This window comes from Rana temporaria, chromosome 4 (assembly GCF_905171775.1).
Source record: "Rana temporaria chromosome 4, aRanTem1.1, whole genome shotgun sequence".
Classification (NCBI taxonomy): domain Eukaryota; kingdom Metazoa; phylum Chordata; class Amphibia; order Anura; family Ranidae; genus Rana; species Rana temporaria.
In genome coordinates this window covers 183,327,609-183,354,901 of record NC_053492.1, presented here as the reverse complement: position 1 = coordinate 183,354,901, position 27,293 = coordinate 183,327,609, and the positions used below count along the sequence as shown (strand labels likewise).

Here is a 27,293-nt window from a genome sequence, read left to right as displayed (position 1 = left end):
TTGGGCAAAATCGTGCCATCTTTGCCCACTGCAAGAAATAGTTGAAAGAAGAGTGCCCAAACTGGTATTATTACAAAAATGGTAGAGGCTGGTGTAGGTAAAAAATGCAAACAGTAAACTGTGTAGCAATCATGTTTCAGTTTCAGATATAAACTAGAAAAATGATAGTTAAAAACGTATTGGTTTCTATGAGCAAAGAAAAATCTTAGTATCCTTTTACAAATATCAGGAAACAATCCATAAAGTTGCAAAAAGGATTAATTTCATGACAGATTATAACATCTTTGTTGCCTGCTCCCCAAATGTATAATTCTTAAAAACTAAAATAATGTAAAAAAATTATTTCACACACTTACTTTGTTTGCAGAGAAGTTCTTTATTCTTTAACCACTTGCCGACCACGATATAGCCGATTGTTGGCTACAGCGCGGCCGGCCAGTTCTGAGAGGGTGTCATATGATGGCGTTCTCTGTGACACAACTGATCACAGATCTGGGTAAAGAGCTAATCAGCAGCTCAAGCCGGTTTTTACATTTGGCATCTATTGAAATCGCCCCCGAAGTCGCCAAAAGTAGTGCAGAAACTACTTTTGGGAATTGGTGCGGCGCCGCAAAGTCGGCATCGCACTGATTTTGGTGGTGCCATTGCCGGCAAAATGCTCCAATTTGGCATGCGATTTGAAATGTCAAATCGCATGTCAAATTGGCCCAATGTGAAGGTGTGCTCACAAAGCTCTGCCACATTACACAACCCTGTCTGTCAAGGGAGGAGACACAATTTTTTCCTGTTGCATCTCAGCAACACTTAAGCCTCATCCACGCGTTCTGACTTTTTCGTGGATTTTTGTCTGAAGGAAAGTTGGCCGTGAACTTGGTATGCATACACACGGCAGAACTTTTTCAGCCAACATTCACCAAATCACGTGTTTTTTCAGCTCTTTACCGCCACACTTTGGGCAACTTCTGCTATTGTTGTCTGATGTTTAGCATTGGTTCGGAGCATGCGTATTTTTACTTTGGACTTTAGTCCGATGGACTTGTGTACACGGGATCGGATGATCCTCCATCGGACATTTGTTGTCGGAAAGTTTGAGAGCATGCACAGCGAACATTTGTCTGTTGAAAAACCGAGAACAATTGTCCGATGGAGCATACAGACGGTCAGATTGTCCACTAAAACACGTCCGTCGGACCTTTGTTGTCGGAAAAGTCCCATACACACGATCGGAACTTTCGACAACAGTCCGACGGACCGGTTTTATCGGACAATCCGACCATTTGTAATCATACCAAATCGGAGCCTATTGCAGGCAGCGGCACCGTCCGACACCGTTCCCGCACTACTTTTGGCGATTTCGGGGGCGATTTCAATAGAAATCTGGGCATTAACCCACACAGTTCAAATCGCCCCTGAACTCGCAATAAAATGTGGGTTTGAAATCATGCGAGTTAAGCTGTAAACGCTGCAGAAATTGACTTATTTGTATAATTGGAAGAGTTGTTTATTGATTTCCGACTTTGCAAAAGCGTTTCCTTTATTGAAACAGCAGAAATAAAATAAGCTGATAAATATTTATTATGAAGATAGTAAACAAATTTGTTTCTGCAGGATAGAGGACACTGTTTGTCCAAGGTGAAAGTGACTCCACGAGGAGAGATCAATGATATCCTTTCAGAATGTTACTTCACAGGTAAAACGTTTATTTATTTATAATACTACAGATAGGTATATACATACATCTGCTAAACACTTTGTTTGACATACCATATCTTATTTATAGTAGTGAGTTTAAATAGAATGTATATGTCCAGTCGTAGCCAACTCTCTGCAATTCGGTGGGCCAGCTGTCTGGGCGCCATGTCTGAAAAGCTTGAAAGACTTTTCAATAGAATGTTCTTGGTAAAGTTTTTACAATTGCTTGGCTTGGGACTGTCATGCATAATGTGATAACACATGAGCATAGCGTACACACAGGTGACAATTTTGGACAGGATAAAATTAACATACTACCATGTTTTTGAAGTACTCTGTAGAAAACCATGAGAATTTTCACTTGGATTCACCTCACTTACTAATCTAAGTGTAAATTCACTTTGAAAAATCTACTTCTTTATCAACCACTCAAGGTGTTGAATGCAATCTCACCTTTAGGCTCGGTTCGCACTACTGCGACATGGGATCCGACTTGTGAGACCGCAGGTCGCATGACATGTCAAATTCAATGTTTTCCTATAAGAGCTGTCTTAACTGATAAGTCGCTCTGACTTTAGAAAAGGTTCCTGCACTACTTTGGTCCGACTTGGGTGCAATTTCAGCCCTTGGACATGCTCCTAAATAGCATCCAAGTTGGAAGTCACAGACAAAATTGTACGACTTTGCTGTCGCAGCAGTGTGAACCAATTCTTATACTGCTATTTATAGATATAAATATTTTTAAGCCATTTTCGATCCTTAGAATGAAAAACACTAGTTGCCTTTTGATTCTGCTGAAGTGTAATGGTCTTACTTCTCAAATTCCCTAGAGCCCTGATTACTGATTCCTGCTCTTGTTGCACAACACTTGTTAGTGAGATGATGAAAGTCAATAAAAGGCTCGTAAAGGAATTGCGTTAATTGACAAGCTTCTCAGTTTTCTGCTGAAGAAAAGATCGGAGTAGAACTAAGTAGAACACCCTGGGTCTTAAATGGAAGTCTCCTTCAAACTGTTAAGCCCTGTACAAATGGGCGGGAAAAGGGTGGGAATCCCGTTGGGACAAAAAACTTTGGTTTTCCCAATGGGATTCCCAGCAAGCTAGCCTTGCCTAGCCCTGTGTACACACGGGCATTCAAAAGAACCGCCGTTCTTCTGAATGGCAAGAACACAGTGACGTCATCGACTATGACGAGCCTGCGCTCATCACATTCGATGCCGTCGCCGCCATCTTGCTACACCCTATATGTTTCTTGTATGCTACCTCGCATACGTCGAAGTCTCTTTGTGCATGCGCGGGTTTACCTGGGACAGGTAAGTATACACAAGAATGGCTTTCTTGGCAGGAAATACTCTGCCAAGTATCCCGAGGAGAAAATAGAGAACAGGTTCTCTATTTTTCTCGTAGGGGATTCCCGGGAGTTTTCTCGCCGAAAAGGCATACACACGCACGGTTTTCACGGCAAAACGCTCTCCCAGCAGCTTTCTTGCCAAGAAAACCATGCATGTGTACAAAGCTTTAAGGGTAGAAGGGTTTTCCACTTTTTCATTAAAATTGAAAACATGCTTGAGATGCTTCCATTGTAAACAATGTACAGTATATAGTTTTGAACAGTGTATGCAATGCATATACATAGAACATGAATATTTAAAGAAAAAACAAATATGGTTTCCTTATGGAAAAAAATATTGCTAATGCTGACTGTTTTCAATAATGCACTACTCTGATAATATAATAAGTACTTAATTAATTAAAGTGATGCTGGGAGGACAGAAATGGGGGAGTTTCATTTTTAGCTCCAACATTTTAATCCCTGCAGATTCATTTTAAATAGAAGGGAATTCATATAACATACAGTATAACTTATATAACATAACAGACTATGCTACGTGCATAATACCATACAGTGATACTGAATTATTGTAGTAAAACAATTACAAAAGTAAATATTTTTTCTTTTTCTTCTTTAGGGTTTTGCCTTCACTGCCCTGTTGATGTGAAAATAGATGACCCAGAGATACAGGCTTTGATACAGAAGTTCATTGAACAATATAATTTAGGGAACCACACAAATCTTTATAATATGGCCAGTTTTACAGAAGGTACTAGAAAAATGGTAGGTGTACTAATGCCAAAAAGCTCATTGCGATCCACATTGAAAATGAAACCTTGAGATGCATACAGGGAGTATTGATAGTAGTTAACCCTACTTTAATTTAAATATGAAATACAACCAAAGAAATTTCCAAGCTCAACTTACCAACCAGCCTGTGACCAACATACCAACCGATTGACCTGTCTAACAGTATGCATTAAAAACAGGGGTTTAGTCTGCTCACATTTGTAAATACATGCATAATATATTGTTGCCTGGCCAATATATTCAAAATACAAGGATATGTTGCCCTTTCAGCGCTCCTTGCAGCAAAGGCCAGTTACAGGTGGGGGCAGTGGCTGCTTGTTTGTATTTTGAATATATTAGTCAGGCAACGCACGGACACCTTTGCTGCCATAGTGCTATATGCTGGGTGTTCAGTGTGCCTCTGTACCTTTTTAAGAGGGGTGGGCACCCTCCAGGCTCACCTGCTCTCTGCCTATCCATTAAAAATGCATGTGCTTCCACTGTAAAGACTCTTAGGCCCCGTACACACGGTCAGTTTGGTCCGATGAGAATGAACCGAAGTTCATTTTCATCGGACCAAACCGACCGTGTGTATAGGCTATCGGTCTGTTTTCCTTCGGTCCAAAATTTTAAAACATGCTTCAAAACTGAACCGATGGACCGCTGCCCCATCGGACCAAAGCGATGGTTAGTACAGAAAAGCATCGGTTCAAAACCCGCGCATGCTCAGAATCAAGTCGACGCATGCTTGGAAGCATTGAACTTCGTTTTTTTTCAGCACATCGTGTGTTTGACGTCACCGCGTTCTGACCCGATCAGATTTTGAACTGATGGTGTGTACACACATCAGGCCGTACAGCCACTTCAGAGGTGAACCGATGAAAACGGTCCGTCGGACCATTCTCATCGGTTTTGTCCGACCGTGTGTACGGGGCCTTAGAAGTAAGGCCCCGTACTCACGACCAAACATGTCTGCTGAAACTGGTCCGCAGGCCAGTTTCAGCAGACATGTTTGGTCGTGTGTGGGCGCGAGCGGGCCGAATTCCAGCAAACATTTGCCCGCCGGGCCTTTTCCCAGCGGACAAATATTCCTGGACTTGTTTTAAAACAGTCCGCTGGAATCCTGCCCGCTCGGACATGTACGGTCGTCAGTACAGACCTACCGTACATGTCCAGGCGCCCGCCGTCCCTCGCATGCGTCGAATGACTTCGACGCATGCGTGGAAGCATTTTAAAGGCGGGCCGCCCACATCGCTGCGTCATCGTCGCGGCAACACCGCGTCATCGACGCGGCGACACCGCGGACACGCCCCGCGTATTGTTTACGCGCGGACTTCTGTACGATGGTGTGTACAACCATCGTACAGAAGCCCTCTGGCAGACATGTATGGTGAAAACGGTCCGACGGACCGCTTTCACCATACATGTTTGTTCGTGTGTACCCGGCCTTAGAGTTAGGGACTACAGAAAATGGGGTGCCTTGACGGGGCCTATAGATTATGCATGTATTTGTAAATGTGTATAAACTAAACCCCTGTTTTTATAGCATACTGTTAGACAGGTCAATTCAGTTAGTCGCAGGCTGTTTGTAACTTGAGCTTGGAAATATCTTTGGCTTTATTTGACATACGTTGCCCTTCCAGTGCTCCTTGCTGCAAAGGCTAGTTATAGGTGTAGGCAAAATATCTTTGGCTTTATTTGACATACGTTGCCCTTCCAGTGCTCCTTGCTGCAAAGGCTAGTTATAGGTGTAGGCAATGGCAACTTGTTTGTATCCTGAAATATACCTGCTGATGATGCTGAAACACGTTTCACGTCACTATGACACCAAACCCTCTGATAGCTCTAGTAAAAAAGCACCCAGAAGACCTTACTCGACCCTAATTTAAATTACTACTACAGGTTACAACAGCTTCTAAACAAATAATAGCCAGGGTCTGGAAATTGTCCTTTCTAAGCATAGATGAAACAAAAACTGCAATACACAAGCTATGATACATGATACAAATAGCAGTACGGACAGATCAGAAATTTTAGATTACTCTCATCTAACACTTGACCTAGCTAATTGTATTGTTTTGCTAGATGGCTTATTGAGGTTGAATTCTCCACCTTTAACTTTCTATTATAGTTTAGTTTACCTAATGCTACACTCTGTATTATTTGTCATGATTCTGAAACTAATAAAAAAAAAATTGAACAAGAAAAATATTTGATAAACAGTGTATCAACACAATGGGGGTTATTTACGAAAGGTAAATTCACTTTGCACTGCAAGTGCAAACTACAAGTGCAAAGTGCACTTCAAAATCCACTGAAAGTGCACTTGGAAGTGCAGTCGCTGTAGATCCGAGGGGGACATGCAAGGAAAATATAAAAACAGCATTTTAGCTTGCACAGGATTGGATGATAAAATCAGCAGAGATTCGACCTCATTACAGATCTACCCCTCGGATTTAGAGCGACTGCACTTCCAAGTGCACTTTCAGTGCAATTTCATGTGCACTTTGCACTAGTAGTTTGCACTTGTAGTGCAAAGTGGATTTGCATTTTGGAAAATAACCCACAATGGCCCAGATTCAAGTAGAATTGCGAGATATTTGCGGTGGAGCAGGGCAACGATTTTGCCCTGCGCCCCCGCAAATATTTTGCGCTGCCCTCGATTCACGGAGCAGTAGCTCCGTGAATTGCGAGGGTGAGCCGGCAAATTTGCCCGGCGTAAGCGCGCGCAAGTTAAATGATCCCGCCGGGGGCGGGAATCATTTAAATTAGGCGCGCTCCCGCGCCGAGCGTACAGCGCATGCTCCGTCGGGAAACTTTCCCGACGTGCATTGCGGCAAATGACTTTGCAAGGACGTCATTTGCTTCTAAGTGAACGTGAATGGCGTCCAGCGCCATTCACGTTTCACTTACGCAAACGCCGTGAAATTCAAATTTCACGGTGCGGGAAGGCCGGCTATACTTTAGCATTGGCTGCCCCTACTATTAGAAGGGGCAGCCTTGCGCTAAAAGTAGCCGTGGTAGTATGCAATTTGCATACTACACGCTGATACACAATGGGAGCGCCCCCTAGCGGCCCCCGCAAGAATGCAGCCTAAAATCTTCGAGGCATAAGAGCCTTATGCCGCGCAGATTTTAGCCTGCAGTCGGTGTAACGAGGTTCCTGAATCAGGAGCACTCGTTACACCGGAGCAAGTAAGCACTTGCGCTGCGTAACCTATGGTTGCGCGGGCGCAAGTGCTTCTTGAATCTGGGCCAATGTGTGTAGTAGTGCACATGTGTATGTTATGTGTATGTAAATTGTGTGCGTGTGGATAGAGGCTTTCTTTCTTTCTTTCTATTATTATTATTTTTTTTTATATTTTGTATATCATTTTTTATATTGTTTTATATCATTTTTGTATAGAGGGGGGGGCCTGGCAATTTCCCCTTTAGCCCCCTTATAAATCAGGCCCTGGTCATTGTTCCAGTGCTAGGTTCCTGCTGTTAATCAAAAGCTGTTGCCTTACAATTGACATATACTGGAGTTCCTTATCCCTCCATGCATGTTGAGTATTCAGTGAAAATAATCAAAAGGGGTGCTATGCGCTGGGCTGTATATACTTCTGGCTCCGAAACTATATATGGTATATAAACCTTACCACTGCACTCTGTGCATGACCTATTATTGACCCCCACACCCTGTACATAACACACTAGATCCCTGCACTATGTACGTTAACCAACTTGGACCCCTGGAATATTTACATTTACATACGTCTGACTCCTGCATCTTGTATGTAGGCTGATGTTTTAAGGCCCCTCCCAGTGTTAGTACAATTTTGCCATACCCACTATTTGCTGTTATTATCCTCACCCATTACTCCACCCCCATCCTCAAAAAAATCAGATTTTTAAAAGTTCCCAGATATGGAAATGTATTTTTAATCTGAAACATCCATACTATAGATCATTCAAAAAAACAGTCTTGAAAACTTGTATGAAGATAATGCAGCATTCATTTGGCATTAAGTTTGGTGTCCCACGTCATTCTTCGTGTTTAGCAAAATATAGGAGATGAAGCATGGAGGTGCTGCCTACAAAACCAAGCAAATTCTTTCTTTCACTTTCAAATATTCTCTAAAAAACAGCTGAAATCTTATAGGCTGAAGGCCTATAGGTTGTAGACTTGTCAGCACCTTGGTAAAATATAACTGGGGGAAAGGACTTAAAAATGAAGATAACTGGAGATGTTTCTCAGGTTTTGTAATACAGTTTTATTCTGTTGTTCTATCTATGGTATGCATTTTAGTATAACTATTCTGATTTTTAATCTCCAGGATGCACAGAACAAACAGTATAATTTAAAATTCATAATAAAAGCCACCAACTGTTCAAAGTCTGATCATACTGTTCTGGAAGATGAATGTGCCATTGAACAAGATAGCGTAAGTGTAATTTTAAATTGTGTTAGTCTGGCCTTGCTTTTATACATATACAATTTAAATTGCTGTAAATACAGAATTGATATTATGATCATGTACAGTGCCTTGCAAAAGTATTCACCCCCTTGGCTTTTTACCTATTTTGTTACAGCCTTTAGTTCAATGTTTTTCTTAATCTGAATTATATGTGATGGATCAGAACACAATAGTCTAAGTTGGTGAAGTACAATTGGAAAAATATATACATAAAACTATTTTTCAGAAATAAAAAACTGATAATTGGCATGTGCGTATGTATTCACCCCCTTTGTTATGAAGCCCAGGAAAAGCTCTGTGCAACCAATTGCCTTCAGAAGTCACATAATTAGTGAAATGATGTCCACCTGTGTGCAATCTAAGTGTCACATGATCTGTCATTACATATACACACCTTTTTCAAAGGCTCCAGAGGCTGCAACACCTAAGCAAGAGGCACCGCTAAACAAACACTGCCATGAAGTCTAAGGAACTCTCCAAACAAGTAAGGGACATTGTTGTTGAGAAGTACAAGTCAAGGTTAGGTTATAAAAAAATATCCAAATCTTTGATGATCCCTAGGAGCACCATCAAATCTATCATAACCAAAGGCAAAGAACATGGCACGACAGCAAACTTGCCAAGAAATGGCCGCACACCAAAACTCACGGACTGGGCAAGGAGGGGCATTAATCAGAGAGGCAGCACAGAGACCTAAGGTAACCCTGGAGGAGCTACAGAGTTCCACAGCAGAGACTGGAGTATCTGTACATAGGATGACAATAAGCCAAACGCTCCATAGAGTTGGGCTTTATGGCAAAGTGGCCAGAAGAAAGCCATTACTTTCAGCAAAAAACAAAATGGCACAATTTGAATTTGTGAAAAGGCATGTGAGTGAGTGCAAAACTTGTATAGCGCTACACATGCGAACTGAATCGCCTCAAGGAGCTGGGTATCCATTTCCTTCTATTTTTTGCCTTCAGAATAGGTGGGTTTTGAGTTTTTTTCTGAAGGCCTGGTGATTCACTTCCGTTCGGATATTGGTTGGTAATGCGTTCCACAGTCAAGGTCCTTGGACTGCAAATCTTCGTTCTCCTTTAGACTTGTAGCGGGCCTTGGGTATTTGCAGTACATTTTGGTTGGTAGATCGGAGAACGCGATTGGGGTTGTGGCAGTTTAATTTATCACATAAATATTGGGGCGCGCTTCCTTGTACACATTTGTGCATCAGGCAGAGCGCCTTAAACGTGATTCAATCTTTTACGGGCAACCAGTGGAGGGACCTGAGGGAGTGATTGATTCCCAGTTTTTTTTTCCTGTTACATACATGTGGGAATTTTCAAAAATGTATGGAGGAAGGTGCTGGTCTGATGAGACTAAAATTTTACTTTTTGGCCATCAAAGGAAACGCTATGTCTGGCGCAAACCCAACACATCACATCACACAAAGAACACCATTTTTTCAGCAGTCGGGACTGGGAAACTGGTCAGAGTTGAGGGAAAGATGGATGGTGCTAAATACAGGGATATTCTTGAGCAAAACCTGTACCACTCTGTGTGTGATTTGAAGCTAGGACGAAGTTTCACCTTTCAGCAGGACAATGACCCCAAACACACTGCTAAAGCAATACTTGAGTGGTTTAAGGGGAAACATGTAAATGTGTTGGAATGGCCTAGTCAAAGCCCAGACCTCAATCCAATAGAAAATCTGTGGTCAGACTTAAAGATTGCTGTTCACAAGCACAAACCATCCAACTTGGAGGAGCAGTTTTACAAGGAGGAATGGGCAAAAATGCCAGTGGTAAGATGTGGCAAGCTCATAGAGACTTATCCAAAGCGACTTGGAGCTGTGATAGCCGCAAAATGTGGATCTACAAAGTATTGACTTTAGGGGGGTGAATAGTTATGCACATTGACTTTTTCTGGTATTTTGTCCTATTTGTTGGTTGCTTCACAATAAAAAAAAAAAAAAACATCTTCGAAGTTGAAAATTGAGGCTCTATACAAAGTACAGGAGTCCTCCTCTTTCACATTGTTGAAGCACACAGCTGAGATGTATGCTGACACACACTGCCAGCCCATAGAGCGAACCATTGGGGACAGACTGGCTCACACTTTCCCTTAAGCTGCGCATGATTGTTTGCTGCATCTGGCTTACATGCAAATATCTGCAGATGTTGGGGATAAGAGCTTGATACCACACACATTTTGATGCTGATTGGATGGGAGAATCCATTGTTATCTGATGTGATCTGTTGTGCGATTCCTGAAGACCACTGATGCCCTGTATTACATGCTTGTGGGTCACTTGGTGGACAAAGATTTCTGGTGAGAGTTCAACCATTATCACTTCGGGTGATGCACTTTATTGAATATTATTTGCACATGTTAGAAAAGTCATGGTGATTGGATATACAGAAGAATTCTGCCTGTACACAATATATTTGATTTTTTTTTACATATGGACTATATATATATTTGTTTGTTGATTGATTGTAGAATGTGTTTTTCTTAATTTCACATATGGTTCTCTGCTCCCTATATCACTTCACATTTATCTATTAGTATCCACTAATGTATTGGTTGCATTGACCATTCATCTAGTGGCGCCATACCTCCTATATATTTTTCTTATCTTCAAAGTTGTGGGCATGTTCTGTAAATTAAATGATGCAAATCCTCAAACAATCTATGTTAATTCCAGGCTGTGAGGCAAGAAAACACGAAAAATGCCAAGGGGGTGAATACTTTTGCAAGGCACTGTATATATATCGTGGGGGATTACTCAGATGAATCTCATCTGTAGCATTGATTTAGCGCCCTATCACATGAGTGTTTTGGCCCGTACACACGGTCAGAAAATCGTATGAAAAAATACCACTCGTACGATAATCTAATCGTTAGTACACAGCTTTCGAGAGCCGATCACGGAAATTCATGTGAAATTATCCAATGGGACAAACACAATTTTTTTTTCCGTATGATAGCAGATTGATTTTTTTTTTTAATCAGTACAGTTTCCGTCCAAAAAATACAATACAAATACAATATGATACTAATTTTTATTCTGTCGTACGAGAATTGTTGTAGTTTTAGCAACCTCTTCATTTTCAATATGGAGACTGGCATGCAAAAAAAAAACGGACAATCATTCATCTGACCAGGCATTTCGTTTAGATCCACCTGTCAGTTTTTCAGATGGATCCAGATTGAACCACAATAAATGCCTATGGGCGGGTAGGATAGGTGCATGTCCATTTACATCCACTTACAACCAAGTCTGTCTAAGTCTGCAGGAAAAACTATAGGATTTGCCGTGCTTTTATGTCAGTTTTATTACCTGTTAGGCAAAAAACATATTTTGTTTATACTTTTGACCTATGTGAAAAAATGTATGTATACTGCAGAAACGCTCAAAAGCAACATGCATAGATGTAAATCAAGCCTTAGGTAGTATCTGACTAACCAATATGTTAAAAGACCTTAAGAAGAAATAGGATCCCACAGGCAGCCCTAGATAGAAGTAAAAACCTAAGTTCTTTTTCTCCCCCAGTCTATTCAAATCTAGTAAAAATGAAAGAATGAGTAAATAAATGAAAAACATCTGTTTTTATTGATATTAGGGTTGTCCCGATACCGATACCTCCTATAGATCCTGCTTCTCTCTGTGCAGACACAGCATCCCCTCATCTCCGCTTCCCTCAGTCTCAGCATTTAGCAGACTCTGGGGAAGCGAACCCCAGCCCTCCTCTGGTCCTCCTCCAGACCCAGCAAAAAAAAAAGGGGTGCACTGTCTTGTAGGGGAGGATGGGGGACTCTTGGTTTCTAATTGTGGGGGGGGGGGCGCTTGACATCTGATGTAAATGGGTTGGGGTGCTTTGGACATTCTTACAAATACAATCAGTCCTTTAAAGGCAACCATGATGCTGATGTGGTACACAATGACACCCCTGGTCTAGCAGGTTCAGAGGCACATTGCATATCAATTAGGGTTGTCCCGATACAACTTTTTTAGGACTGAGTACGAGTACCGATACTTTTTTTCAAGTACTCGCCGATACCGAATACCGATACTTTTTTTAAAATCTGTCCCCAAATGCAGCCATGTCCCCCCCACAAATGCAGCCATGTCCCCCCACAGATGCAGCCATGTCCCCCCACAGATGCAGCAATGTCTCCCCCCATATCCAGCCATGTCTCCCCCCATATCCAGCCATGTCTCCCCCCATATCCAGCCATGTCCCCCCCATATGCAGCCATGTTCCCCCCATATCCAGCCATGTCCCCCCATATCCAGCCATGTCCCCCCCATGCAGCCATGTCCCCCCATATGCAGCCATGTCTCCCCCCATATCCAGCCATGTCCCCCATATGCAGCCATGTCTCCCCCCATATCCCCCCCATGCAGCCATGTCCCCCCATATGCAGCCATGTCTCCCCCCCATATCCAGCCATGTCCCCCATATGCAGCCATGTCTCCCCCCCATATCCAGCCATGTCCCCCCATATGCAGCCATGTCTCCCCCCCATATCCAGCCATGTCCCCCATATGCAGCCATGTCTCCCCCCATATCCAGCCATGTCCCCCATATGCAGCCATGTCTCCCCCCATATCCAGCCATGTCCCCCCCCATATCCAGCCATGTCCCCCCCCCATATCCAGCCATGTCCCCCATATGCAGCCATGTCTCCCCCCATATCCAGCCATGTCCCCCATATGCAGCCATGTCTCCCCCCATATCCAGCCATTTCCCCTATAAGCAGCCATGTCTCCCCCCATATCCAGCCATGTCCCCCATATGCAGCCATTGTCTCCCCCCATATCCAGCCATGTCCCCCTTACCTGAATCCCGCTGCCGCCGACTGGTTAATACGCGCGGGGAACATTACAGCTTTGAATAGCTGTAATGATTTGCGCCGCGCTGCGTATAGACACTCCCCCTTGCTCGGGATTGGACAGTTCACCCGAGCAAGGGGGAGTGTCTATACGCGGCGCAAATCATTACAGCTATTCAAATAAAATGTTCCCCGCGCGTATTAACCAGTCGGCGGCAGCGGGGATGCGGCGTAACGGCGGCGGGATGCGGCGTAGCGGCGGCGGGGGGGGGGGTATTCTATTTCGGTATCGGGGGTATTTGCGGGAGTAAATACTCTGAATCGGTCCCGATACCAATACTAGTATCGGTATCGGGACAACCCTAATATCAATAAAAACAGATGTTCTTCATTTATTTACTTATTCTTTCATTTTTACTAGATTTGAATAGACTGGGGGAGAAAAAGAACTTAGGTTTTTACTTCTATCTAGGGCTGCCTGTGGGATCCTATTTCTTCTTAAGGTCTTTTAACATATTGGTTAGTCAGATACTACCTAAGGCTTGATTTACATCTTTGCATGTTGCTTTTGAGCGTTTCTGCAGTGCTTGCCGCATTTTTGAACACTCATTTTTACCACGATTTTGCCACGTTTCGCTTTAAAAAAAAACACTGTATATAGCTGGTTGCTAAGGAGGGGGCCAGGAAGCCGGCCGCCGCATCCTTAAAAAACGATGAGTCATCAGTTGTCAGCGGGCTTCCCGTTAAATGTAAAAAAAAAAATTGCCGGCTAAAAAAAAACAAGAAAAAAAACAGCGTGGGGTTCCCCCCCACCAGGTCCATGGATACGGAGAGACCCCGATGCCAAAAAAAATGGTGTGGGGTTCCCCCAAAATCCATACCAGACCCTTATCTGAGCATGCAGCCTGGCAGGTCAGGAAAGGGAGGGGATGAGCGAGCGCCCCCCCCTCATGAACCATACCAGGCCACATGCCCTCAACATGAGGAGAGGGTGCTTTGCGCCCCCCACCCCAAAGCACCGTGCCCCCATGTTGATGGGGACAAGTGCCTCTTCCCGACAACCCTTGCCCGGTGATTGTCGGGGTCTGTGAGCACGGGGCTTATCGGAATCTGGAAGCCCTCTTTAAAGCGGAGCTCCACCCTAAGGTGGAACTCCCGCTGATCGGAACCCTCCCCCCCTCCGGTGTCACATTTGACACTTTTCAGGGGGAAGGGGGGTGCAGATACCTGTCTAAAGACAGGTATTTGCATCCACTTCCAGCCACAGCATGACGTCATCTCCCCCCCCCCCCGTTGTGTTCTGGGAACACTCGGCTCCCAGTACACAGCGGGAGCCAATCGGCAGGCGTAGCGCAACTTGCGCATGCGCCGTAGGGAACCGGGTAGTGAAGCCGGAGCGCTTCACTTCCTGGTTCCCTCACCGAGGATGGCGGGGGGCAGCAGAGTGACGAGCGATCGCTCGTCCTCTGCTGCGGACGGCGCTGGACTCCAGGACAGGTAAGTGTCCTAATATTAAAAGTCAGCAGCTGCAGTATTTGTAGCTGCTGGCTTTTAATATTTTTTTTCAGCGGACATCCGCTTTAACAAGGGGGCCCCCAGATCCCGCCCCCCCTATGTGAATGAGTATGGGGTACATTGTACCCCTACCCATTCACCAAAAAAAAAAAGTAGTGTAGTGTTAAAAAATCCAGTAGTCAGTTTTTGACAAGTCTTTTATTAAAAATCTTCATTCTTCTCCACCTCTTCCTATGGTCTTCCTCCATCTTCTCCCACATTTTTATCCTCCGGTCTTCTCCTCCTCTCCCTGCTTGTTCTTCCACTCTTCTTCTGCCTTTTTTGTCCGCTGTTGTTCTTCCTCTGCCGTCGTTCCCGCCGACACCTTTCAGGGGGGAGGGGGATGCAGATACTTGTCTAAGACAGGTATTCGCACCCACTTGCGGAAATACACTCTGCGGGGACCTGCGGGTAGTGCGTCACTTAACCCCCCCCCCCCTATTGTGTTCTGGGAAACACAGCAGGGGACCAATGAGGACGTCGCAGCGCGTCTCACGTATACGTAGTTGGGAATCGGGCAGTGAAGCCGCAACGCTTCACTTCCTGATTCCCTCACTGAGGATGGTGGTGGGGGAAGCAGAGAGACGAACAATTCCTTAGTCTTCTGCTGCCGACGTCGCTGGACTCCAGGACAGGTAAGTGTCCATTTATTAAAAGTCAGCAGCTGCAGTATTTGTAGCTGCTGGCTTTTAATTTTTTTTTAACAGCGGAGCTCCGCTTTAATATGCTTATGCGTGCCCTGACTGTGGAAGAAACATTAGATCATTAAACTTTGCAGGAATTGATATGATGCATTAGCAATCTCTGTAAAACATTGCTGAATACGTTGGCACCATACTAATAAATGAAAAAATACATTCATTAAAACTACAGTATTCTTTTCTTTTACCCTGAAATCTCATGTTGCCTCTTTTTGACCTTTATTTGTGTACATTCCATTGTTTGTTTGGAATGTTGGCTCTTCTCCATTCATTACTTTTTTAGGAAAGTTAAATAAGCAATGTGATTAATACAGCTAATAAGCAAATGAAAAACATGATCTGGTAATATAATTAAGTTTGACACATTTTTGTCTTCTCTGTTGTAGATCGATTATACATGTAATGTCAACATTGATGTTGTCAATGAAACAGCTAACATCCTGCCTGATTATAAATGTTTGGATGATAAGGTAAACTTTTTTTTCAATGTTTAAATCTGACAAATTAACATTTAAAGTGGAACTCCAAGCATTCAGCTGCTTTATAAAATATATGGGCATACTATGAGTTAAGTCCAGCGAGGTGCATGCTACCTTGTGAACTTATTTCTTTAATTTACATCTGACAGTTTTATGGAGCTCCAGAAGGATAGCTTTTGCTACACTCCAGAGCTCTGAGAAGAGAGGTGCTGTCTTCTCACACACCAGCTCTTCTCTACCCTCTGCTGCCCATTCACAGAAGCCTTTGTATTTTGTGAATGAGTTAAAATAGTACAAAGCACTCTGTGACTGGGCAGGGGGAGAAAGAGGGTGGGCACAGCAGCTGCATGTGACTGTAGCTGCAGCAGCTGAGACCAGTGAGTCTAGCGTAGGAGCCCTGGAAATGTAGTGATAGCTTTCCTCCCGATGCTCTATAAAATTATCAGATGAATAATTGGACTTACAAGGGTTGTCCTGTTCCTCCTCAGTAAGCTGTTCCGTAAGCTGTTCTGGCTGACTAACCACCGCTCGGGTGATGGTGGCAAGTTTACTGAGGAGAAACAGGAAGTGAGAAATTCAGACAAAGAAAAAAAACATTTAGAAGGGAAATCGAAGGAAAAGGTAATTGAACCAACAATGCACTAGCTTAAAGGAACCTATTTAGAAAATAAAAAAACAAACCTTTACAACCCCTTTAACTCATAGTATGCGTGCACATTTTACAAAATTATTGATTTCCTTGAGTTCAGATTTAATGTAATATATGTATATGTGTATTCAAAGTTTCCCTTAAAATTGATGGATAGAGTTGGCAGCTAAGACCAAATGCTTACAGTGTATATAAAAAGTCTACACACCTCAATGTCAGGTTTCTGTGATGTAAAAAAATGAGACACAGATGCTGTATTTATCTGCGTATACCGCGCGCCGGCGTATAACGTGCACCCTAAACTTAGAAGGGAAGGAAAAAAAAAAAAATTTTCGTTGTCCGTCTGCTGTCTTGTCCGGCGTCCGTCTGCGGCCCATCCAGCCTTGTGGGTGTCCATCTGTGGCTTTGGAGGTGTCCATCTGCTGTCTTGCCGGATTTCCTGTGTCCTGCAGGCAGGGCCGAGCCTAGCCGAGTGCGTAGTACACTCGGCTCGACTCGGTCTATGTCGGCTTCTCTCGGCTTCTCTCGCGGTCCTGCGGGCGGAGCCGAGCGTGGCCGAGCTTAGCCGAGTGCGCAGTGGTCCACACAAAAAGTGAACCTTCGCTTTTCAGAACGCCCCCCCCCCACCTCCGGTGTCACATTTGGCACCTCTCAGGGGGGTGCAGATACCTGTATCATACAGGTATTTGCACCCACTTCTGGCAATAGACTGCTGCGGGAGTAACGCCCCTTCGCATCACCCCCGCTGTCTTCTGGGAAACACACTGGTCCCAGGAGACAGCGGGGACCAGTGAGGGTGTGCCGCGTGCAATGCTTCACTTCCTGATTCCCTCACCCAGGATGGCGTGAGGCAGCCGAGAGACGATCGATTGCTCGGCCTCGGCTGCTGATATTGCGGGAGTGCTGGACAGGTAAGTGTCTATTTTTTAAAAGTCAGCAGCTGCGCTATTTGTAGCAGCTGGCTTTAAAAAAAAAAATTGGGTGGACCTCCGCTTTAAATAGGAGTCAGAACACACCTGCCATCATTTAATGTGCCTCTGATTAGGGATGAGCTTTATGTTCGACTCAAACATTGGCTGTTCGCCCGTTCACCGAACAGCGAACAATTTGGGGTGTTTGCGGCAAATTCGAAAAGCCTCGGAACACCCTTTAAAAGTCTATGGGAGAAATCAAAAGTGCTAATTTCAAAGGTTAATATGCAAGTTATTGTCATAAAAAGTGTTTGGGGACCTGGGTCCTGCCCCAGGGGACATGTATCAATGCAAAAAAAGTATTAAAAACGGCCATACCTGGGGGGTGTCTATAGTATGCCTGTAAAGTAGTGCATGTTTCCCGTGCTTAGAAATGTCCCTGCACAAAGTGACATTTCTAAAGGAAAAAAAGTCATTTAAAACTCCTCGCGGCTATAATGAATTGTCGGGTCCCGGCAATACAGAAAAAAGTAATTGAAAAAAACACCAAAATACGTGGGGTCCCTCAAAATTCCATATTAGGCCCTTTATGTCTGGTATGGATATTCAGGGGAACACTGCGCCATATTTTTTTTTTAAAAATGGCGTGGGGGTTCCCCCCAAAAATCCATACCAGACCCTTCAGGGCACCGTTGTACGAGTGGTTGTGGGGGCCTGCGGGCAGGGGGCTTATCGGAATCTGGAAGCCCCTTTAACAAAGGGGAACTCCAGATGCCAGCCCCCCCTATGTGAATTGGTAATGGGGTACATTGTACCTCTACCATTTCACACAAAAAAGGTGTCAAAATGTTAAAAACCACAGAAGAAAGTCCTTTATTTAAAAAAAAAAAAAAAAGTTCCAACGATGTAATCCACTCTTGAGAGATAGGGAATAAAACGCAGCTACGAATGATACTGCCTCATAGGAGGCGCCCGGCCGAATGACACTGCCGGGTTGACAGCTCTTTTATAGCTGAGAGCGGGGCCACACGTCACATGCACGGGTGACTCCGCCCCCCTCTCTGACAGAAGGAGAAAGCCCGGGGTTACCCAATGAGCTGTACGGGTGACCCCGCACCCTCTTGCACAATGCGGATTTCCTGTGATGCGTCAGAGGGGGTGAGGTCACCCGTACACGTCAAATGGTAACCCCGACTTTCTCCTTGCGTCAGAGAGGGGTCAGGGGTCACACGCACACATGACATGTGGCCCCGCCCTCAGCTATAAAAGAGCTGTCAACCCGGCAGAGCGTCATTCGGCCGGGCGCCTCCTATGCGGCGGTATTGTTCGTAGCCTGTTCAGATGTTCTGTGCAAACCAAATTGGGGGGTGTTCGGCTCATCCCTACCTGATTAATCCCAAATAAAATTCAGCTGTTCTAGTAGGTCTTTCCTGACATTTTCATGGTTGCATCCTACCGCAAAAGCCATGGTCCACAGAGAGCTTCCAAAGCATCAGAGGGATCTCCTTGTTAAAAGGTATCAGTCAGGAGAAGAGTACAAAAGAATTTCCAAGGCATTAGATATACCATGGAACACAGTGAAGACAGTCATCATCAAGTGGAGGAAATATGGCACAACAATGACATTATGAATAACTTGACTTCCTTCCAAAATTGATGAAAAGACAAGAAGAAAACTGGTCAGGGAGGCTGCCAAGATGCCTACAGCAACATTTAAAGGAGCTGCAGGAATATCTGGCAAGTACTGACTGTGTGGTACATGTGACAGCAATCTCCCTTATTCTTCATATGTCTGAACTACGGAGTAGAGTGGCAAGACAGAAGCCTTTTCTTACGAAGAAAAACATCCAAGCCAGGTTAAATTTTTCAAAAACACATCTGAAGTCTCCCAAAAGCATGTGAAAAAATGTGTTATGGTCTGATGAAACCAAGGTTGAACTTTTTGGCTATAATTTAAAAAGAAATGTTTGGTGAAAAAACAACTGTCAGGTCACCTGAGGCCAGGTGACAGATGCACACGTTTGGGGTTTAGGAGCGCACCGCTAAGGTAGTGGACCCTATGGCTGACTGCTGCAGATGGAACTTTGGGTGGTACAGGAAAGCAGGTACACTGGAGCACCAACACGGATCCCAATGGGATCTAGAGCATACGATTTCCCAGGGTGTAGAGTCTAAGAGCCAGCAGGTGTTCACCAGAGCCTCTAGTGGTAAAGATGGACTGTGCTGCCACTGGGTCCCAGGCCCCCGGGGTCTCCCAGATCACACTTACGGTAGGCTACAGGAGGATAGAGAGGAAGCAGCAGCCCAGGACAGCAAGAGATAGTCAGGAGGTAAGCCAAAGGTCGGGGCAACTAGCAGACAAGGATATACAGAGAACACAGGTTAGGGTAACAAGCAGGCAGGGATAGTCAAAGAACAAGCCAAGATCGGTAACAGAAACAGACGTAGAGCACACGGCAAGCAGCAGACAGGAAACCAAACACACAATATTGCTCGGGCAAGGCAGACTTGGACAGCACAGTGTAAATAGTGTATCCTGTAGAGGCTAGGGTGGAGCCACGCTGAGGGAAGATTACTTAACCATGCAGGTGTGAGAGTGCAGGCCCAAGGCTGATTCACAGACCAGAGGTAAGCAGACAGACAGGACATGAAGGTATTACTGGCGATTCATGACAACAACACTGCACATCACCAAAATAACACCATACCCACGGTGAAGCATGGTGGTGGCAGCATCATGCTTTGGGGCAGTTTTTCTTCAGCTGGAACAGGAGCCTTAGTCATAGTAGAGGGAATTATGAACAGTTCCAAGGACCAGTCAATATTGGTACAAAACCTTCAGACTTCTGCTAGAAAGCTATACATGAAGAGGAACTTCATCTTTCAGCATGACAATGACCCAAAGCATACATCCAAACAGGGCTGATCCTAGGCAGGGTGCACGGGGTGCTCCGCACCCAAGCGCCGCAGAGGTGGGGGCGCCGAAGCTCCAAAGTGCTCCCCTCCCTCCTTCTTGTCTTTGTCCAGAGGAGGAGCGCATGTAGCGGGTGCTGCGGTTCCCAAGCCCACTTGCTCTCTCTGCTGGCAACTGACAATAGCGCATACCTCCCGCTGTCCCCGAAATCCAGGCTGGGTACCACAGCGGAGCCTAGTACTGGAACATGTTCCGGTACTAGGCTTCACTAATTCTGTCTGGTGTGCATGGAGCAGTCTCCTGTTTGCCTCGCTCCCTCTGCGTATGTCTGCTCTTTTCCAATAGGCAGTGTGATGATAGGCTTCTGGGTTGGCTGGAGCTGCTGCCAATCATCCCGTGCACTCCCAGAAATGCTCTCTGAGTGCCACCCTCCGAGTAACCAAAGATGCCAGGTATGCCCCTCCCCCTGTAATGTGCTTCTGCTCACAGCGCGTCCGGGCTACATGGATACATGGTAGCCATAGAAACATTTGTAAAGGGGAGGAGTTAGTAAGATGACCATGATCATGTGGGGGTGCCAGAAATATTTCTGCACCGAGGAGTCTGTGACCCTAGGCTCGGCCCTGCATCCAAATCAACAAAGGAATGGCTTCACCAGAAGAAGACTAAAGTTTTGGAATGGGCCAGACAGAGCCCAGACCTAAATCTTATTGAAAATCTGTAGGGTGATCTGAAGAGGGCTGTGCACAGGAGATGCCCTCCCAAGTCAAGATGTGCTATGCTGATAGACTCATACCCAAAAAGACTGAGTGCTGTAATAAAATCAAAAGGTTCTTCAACAAAGTATTAGTTTAAGGGTGTGTACACTTATGCAACCATATTATGTTGTTGTTTTTTTATTTACTTACCTCTACCTAAGATTTCAGTTTGTTGTTCAGCTGAGTTGTACAGTTTATAGGTCACAGGTGGAAAAAGTTCTGAAATTATTTATTTTTTTCTAATTTTTTTACACCACAGAAACCTGACATTTTAACATGGGTGTGTAGCCTTTTTATATCCATTGTACATTCTAACCATGTTTCAGTTTAATACGCTTTTTATTTTATGTATTACATTTAAGCCTGCAGTGTTTGTTTTGATTTCAGGCTCGTAGGATATCAGTAAAGGGATTTTCCCCTCTCCGCATGGCAGAACCAAAACGAGGCAGACGAGCATCTGAGAAATCAAAAGAAAGAGGGCATGGACAAAATCCTAATAAGGAAGAAAAACTTGATAAAAAAGAAAAAAAGCACGAAAAGAAAAAAGAACATGAAAGGAAAAAAGAGCATAAAAAGAAGAAAGATCACTCTTCTGAAGAGTCTGAAGAAGACCATAGGAAGAAACCTAAAGCACCACCAAGTCAGCCAGGGTTTGAAATTCCCAGAGTACCAGAGGGAGAAAAAGTAACCCAACGTCCAATAGTTACAGAGAAAATTACCAGGCAGCCTGCAATGCAATCACCTACTCCATTCATACCTGAATTGCCATCCTCTTCACAGTCAGCTGGAGGTCCACACAACCAAGGAACACTCAAACTTGAGCTGTCATCTTTTACATTGGCACCAGCAATTCCAGACTACAAAGGGACTCCGCCCACCATTGATGAAACCGTTCTAGATTTTCCAATGCTGCCTCCTCCGAATACTTCAAAATGTCCTGGTAAAGTGTGGAAGCCCTTGTTGATTATTCCAAAGTTTGCCACAGAGGAACCCTTCATTATTGGTGGTCTGTCACAAGCCGTTGATGATCTAGCCCCTCCAGAAGATCAGAATCAATCTAGTAGTCTAAACACAAACGATTTGTTTACCAATGAAGACCTGCTCTCTTTCTTTGATTTTTAATACTCAAAAAGCAGTTTATTCACAAGAGGTCACAGCACAAAAAGCTATTGCATTGCTTTATACGTATTAGGAAAAATCAGTAACAATGTTTTAAAAAGTGGATGTTTTGCAACTGAATTAAAAAAATTTAAATCATCACATTTACATTACTACCGTATTTGCCGGTGTATAAGATGACTGGGCGTATAAGACGACCCCCTAATTTTCCAGCTAAATGTTGGTTTTGGGATATACTCACTGTATAAGACGACCGCTCACTGTGCCATTATACATGCCTCACTGTGCCATTATACTTGCCTTACTGTGCCATCTATACATGCCTCACTGTGCCATTATACTTGCCTTACTGTGCCATCTATACATGCCTCACTGTGCCATCTATACATGCCTCACTGTGCCATCTATACATGCCTCACTGTGCCATCTATACATGCCTCACTGTGCCATTCCATTCCCTGCCTCGACGATCTCCCTACCTTCTCCTTTTTGCAGAGTATGTCAGACGGCGGCGATTCCATTATTCAAAAGCCGCGCCTCCTCCTCAGGCTGTTCCGTGATAGGCTGAACACTAATTTTTCCAGCAGAGCCTCTGTTCAGTGTTCCGCCTATCACGGATGTCCTCTCGTCCGAGGCTAAGGATGAGAAGACACCTGTGATAGGCGGAACACTGAACAGTCAGAGGAGGAGGTGCGGCTTTTGAATAATGGATGGCTGCCGTCTGACAACAGGTACCCAGCGTATAAGATGACCCCTGACTTTTGGGGCATGATTTTGGATGCAAAAAGTAGTCTTATACGCCGGAAAATACGGTAATTTCTTAACAAAAATACTCTGTACTGTACGCTGAACCCCATATCTTCAGCACACTTTACTCAGTAAGTGTGAGAGTGTGTGCTTGTATGTATATGTATATTTATATATATATATATATATATATATATATATATATATATATATATATATATATATATATATATATATATATATATATATATGTTGCATTCCGATCAGGCATAACTTCATGATCACTGACGAGTTAAGTGAATACCATTGATTTTCTCATTACAATGGCATCTGAAAATCAGAGCGATATACTAGGCAGCAAGTGAACATGTTTCTAATGTATGTGAACATGTCCCTGAAGTTGATGTGTTGAAAACAGACAAAAATGGGTATCACAGTTTGTTGTGATGGGGCTGTGTAGCCCATACTGACCTGTATCCACAGCCAAAAGCATCTACAATGGGCACATGAGCATCAGAAGTGGACCACGAATCAATGGAAGAAGGTAGGTGGCCTAGTCGGATGAATCAGGTTTTCTACATCATGAGGAAGAGATGGCACAAGGATGCAGTATGGAAAAAAGGCAAGCCGGCTGAGGCAGTTTGATGCTTTGGGCAATGTTCTGTTGGGAAAATTTGAGTCCTGACATTTACTTGACGCTTAACCCCATACCTAAACATTGTTGCTGACCAAGTACACCACTTCATGAAAATGCGCCTTGCCACACTGCAAAAATGGTGCACTAATAGTTTGAGGAACACAACAACAGGTCCAGTTGTTGACTTCACATCCACATTTTTCAGATCAAAATCTAATGGAGGATCTGTAGGATGTGCTGGGAAAACATGTCTGATCCATGGAGGCCCCACCTCACAACTTACATGAATTATAGATTCTGCTTCTGAAGGCTTGGTACCAGATACCACAGCATACCTTCAGAGGTCTAATGACATCCATGCCTTGATTTGACAGGACTGTCCTGACGACAAAAGGGGGCGATTGTTTTCAAGTTATGGCTGATCGGTGTGTGTGTGAATACAGTACTGTGCAAAAGTTTTAGGCAGATGTGGAGAAATGCTGTAAAGTAAGAATGCTTTCAAAAATATTTTTTCATTGTTTATTTTTATCTATTTACAAAATGCAAAGTAAGTGAACAGTGGAAAAATCTTTTTTTTTTGTAGAATCAGGTGTATGATCAACCAATTATACTAAGCAGGTGATAATGATCATCCATTTCATATGTAGGTTGAAACACAGTAATTAACTCAAACAGAAACAACTGTTTGGGAGGCTTAAAACTGGGTGAGGAACAGTCAAACTCTGCTACTAAGGTGAGGATGTGGAAGATAGTTTCATGTTCACAGGTCATACACCATGGCAAGACTGAGGACAGCAACAAGTAGTTATACTGCATCAACGAGGTCTCTTCCAGGCAAAGCAAAGATTTCAAAGCAGACTGGGGTTTCAAGATGTGCTGGCACAGCTCTTTTAAAGAAGCACAAAGAAACAGGTAACATTGAGGACTGTAGACACTCTGGTTGGTCAAGAACACTTGATGCAGCAGATTAAACAGATTCACAGAAAAAGTACGCCGGAGTATCTGCTGATACTCCGGCGTACTTTCAAATTTGCCGCGTCGTATCTTTATTTGTAATTCACAAACAAAGATACAACGGCATTTGGCTAAGATCCGACAGGCGTACGGCTTCGTACGCCTTCGGATCTTAGGATGCAATACTTTGGCGACCGCTGGGTGGAGTTCGTGTCGTTTTCCGCGTCGGGTATGCAAATTAGCTGTTTACGGCGATCCACGAAGGTCACCGTTCAAAACATTACATCGGGGCGACGTCATTTCGCGCAAAGCACGGTGGGAAATTTCAAAACGGAGCATGCGCAGTACGTTCGACGCAGGAACGCGCCTAATTTAAATGGTACGTGCCCCATTTGAATTAGGCGGGCTTGCGCCGGACAGCTTTACGCTACGCCGCCGCAAGTTTACACGCAAGTGCTTTGTGAATCAAGCACTTACGCTGAAAACTTGCGGCGGAGTAACGTAAACGGGATACATTACGCCGCTGCAAAGGTATGTGAATCTGGGCCATAATGCCTACTTTCCCCATACTGAAGAATTCCCTCTTTCTAGGAAGCAATTCTTTATTACCTCCACTTTTATGCCTAGACACTGAATCAATCCCAGTATATTACAATTTGGACGCTGATGGGGAGATTTACAAAAACTCCAATGTGAGGTCTGGTGCAGCTCTGCATGGTAACCAATCAGCTTCCAGGTTTTACTGTCAAAGCTTAATTGAACAAGCTGAGTGGCTACTATGCATAGCTGCACCACATTCTGAGTGCTCAAGTTTCAGTAACTCCCCCCCCCCCCCCAAAGTTGTCCCTGTTCAACAAAACGCCATGCCAACAGCTGTTCCACTTGTTTTCCCTAATCACATATTTTGCCTCGCAATTCTTTCGTTAGCCTGCTGGGTTGTCTTCCCTATATAACAAAGTCCACACATTACATATATAATGGAAAAACTCAAGAAAGTAAAATAATTTGAACCTTGGTGTGGGTGAAATAAATAAAAAAATACCCTTTTTTTATATTTGAACAATGAATGCATGATAGGGAGGGGAAACTACCTCTGTTTCTGGCATCTAAAAGTACTAGTAGATCATACAGTTGGCTGCTCACAGTCAGCACGAGACACTTGATATAAATCGTTTGTCCTCTTCTATATCATTGCAGGGGAAAATTACAAAATTCTCCTCAGTATGTGCCAATGTTGTTTATTACAAGAAAAAAATATTTTGTGACATTCCATGATATTGAGATATGAACTGAACTCTATATTAAGTTTGTGATCGAGTTTTAATCTGATTGGTCATTAGTATCAGATCCTGTTCCTTAGAACAGGATGTCCTGATGTCCAAAAATTAAATAGAAGACCGATCATAGATGATGTTAAATTGAAGTTGAGAACCACCGAATTCAAATGCTGGTGAAACACAAGAAGAGCGTCTAGGTCAGGGGTGTCCAAACTTTTTTCAAAGAGGGCCAGATTTGATGAAGTGAACATGCGCGAGGGCCGACCATTTTACCTGACATTCTTAGAACCATTACAATTCTGTCTAAGCGTGTTTGTCCGCGCACTAATATATTGCCCAACAAGAATTCTATTGCCTTTGTGGCTGTGTGTGATAAAGATATGAGCTTGGGCGTGTTATTTGGATATATACATATCTTTTGTGGCCCCCCCAACAAATCCCCGCAGGCTCGCTCTGGACTAAGGATGAGCTTGGGCGTGTTTTTTGGATATACCATCCTTTTTTCGGCGTATAACACGCACCTTCACATTTAGAGGTAAGGTTCAGGGAAAAATAAATATTTTAAATAAAGAACTTTGAAGCAAAATAAGGGTCAGTGTCCATCAATGCAGCCTAATCAGTGCCCATCTGCAGCCTCACCATTGCCATGAATGCAGCCTCACCATTGCCATGAATGCAGCCTCACCATTGCCATGAATGCAGCCTCACCATTGCCATTAAAGCAGCCTCACCATTGCCATGAATGCAGCCTGATTGATGCCCATCTGCAGCCTTGGAGGGGACAAGGAGGGGGCAGGACGAGCGCCAACAGATTTCATACAGGAGAATCTCCTGCTTACTCAGTGGCCTGCAAAGTTCCTATGATAGACAAAACACTTGTCCAATGGCAGCCCAGGAGATGGGACTTCCTATTACAGATGAGTAAACAGGAGATTCTCCTGTATGTAATATGACCACGCTCGTCCCGCCCCTCCCTGTCCCCTCTGAGGCAGCGTAGATAAATACAGTGGCCCAGATTCTCGTAGATGGGCGTAAAACTGCGGTGGCGTAACGTATGTCATTAACGTTACGCCGACGCAAGTTTTACAGGCAAGTGCTTTATTCACAAAGAACTTGCCTGTAAAGTTGCGGCGGCGTAGCGTAAATCCCCCAGCGCAAGCCCGCCTAATTCAAATGAGCCGGGTAGGGGGCGTAGAGCATTTAAATTAGGCGCGTTCCCGCGCCAAACGTACGGCGCATGCGCCGTCCCTAGAATTTCCCGACGCGCATTGCGCTAAATGACATTGCAAGGACGTCATTGGTTTCGACGTGAACGTAAATGGCGTCCAGCCCCATTCACGGACGACTTACGCAAACGACGTAAAATTTGCAAATTGCAACGCGGTAACGACGGCCATACTTAACATTGGATACGCCACCTAGGGGGCATGTTTATCTTTACGCCGCGTATCTCTTACGGAAACGGCGTATCTTTACTGCGACGGGCAAGCGTACGTTCGTGAATC

General features: G+C 44.2%; 1 protein-coding gene across 1 annotated transcript in view; it reads left to right on the top strand.

Moving 5' to 3' along the window:
• LOC120935667 overlaps positions 1-27,293 on the top strand; it is a 116,878-nt gene that overhangs the window by 16,673 nt on the left and 72,912 nt on the right. The window contains exons 6-10 of the mRNA XM_040347720.1: positions 1,609-1,690; positions 3,662-3,807; positions 8,133-8,240; positions 15,730-15,813; positions 21,442-22,173. Of these exons, the coding sequence (XP_040203654.1) occupies positions 1,609-1,690; positions 3,662-3,807; positions 8,133-8,240; positions 15,730-15,813; positions 21,442-22,173 (1,152 nt within the window). The remainder of the gene's footprint in view (positions 1-1,608; positions 1,691-3,661; positions 3,808-8,132; positions 8,241-15,729; positions 15,814-21,441; positions 22,174-27,293) is intronic.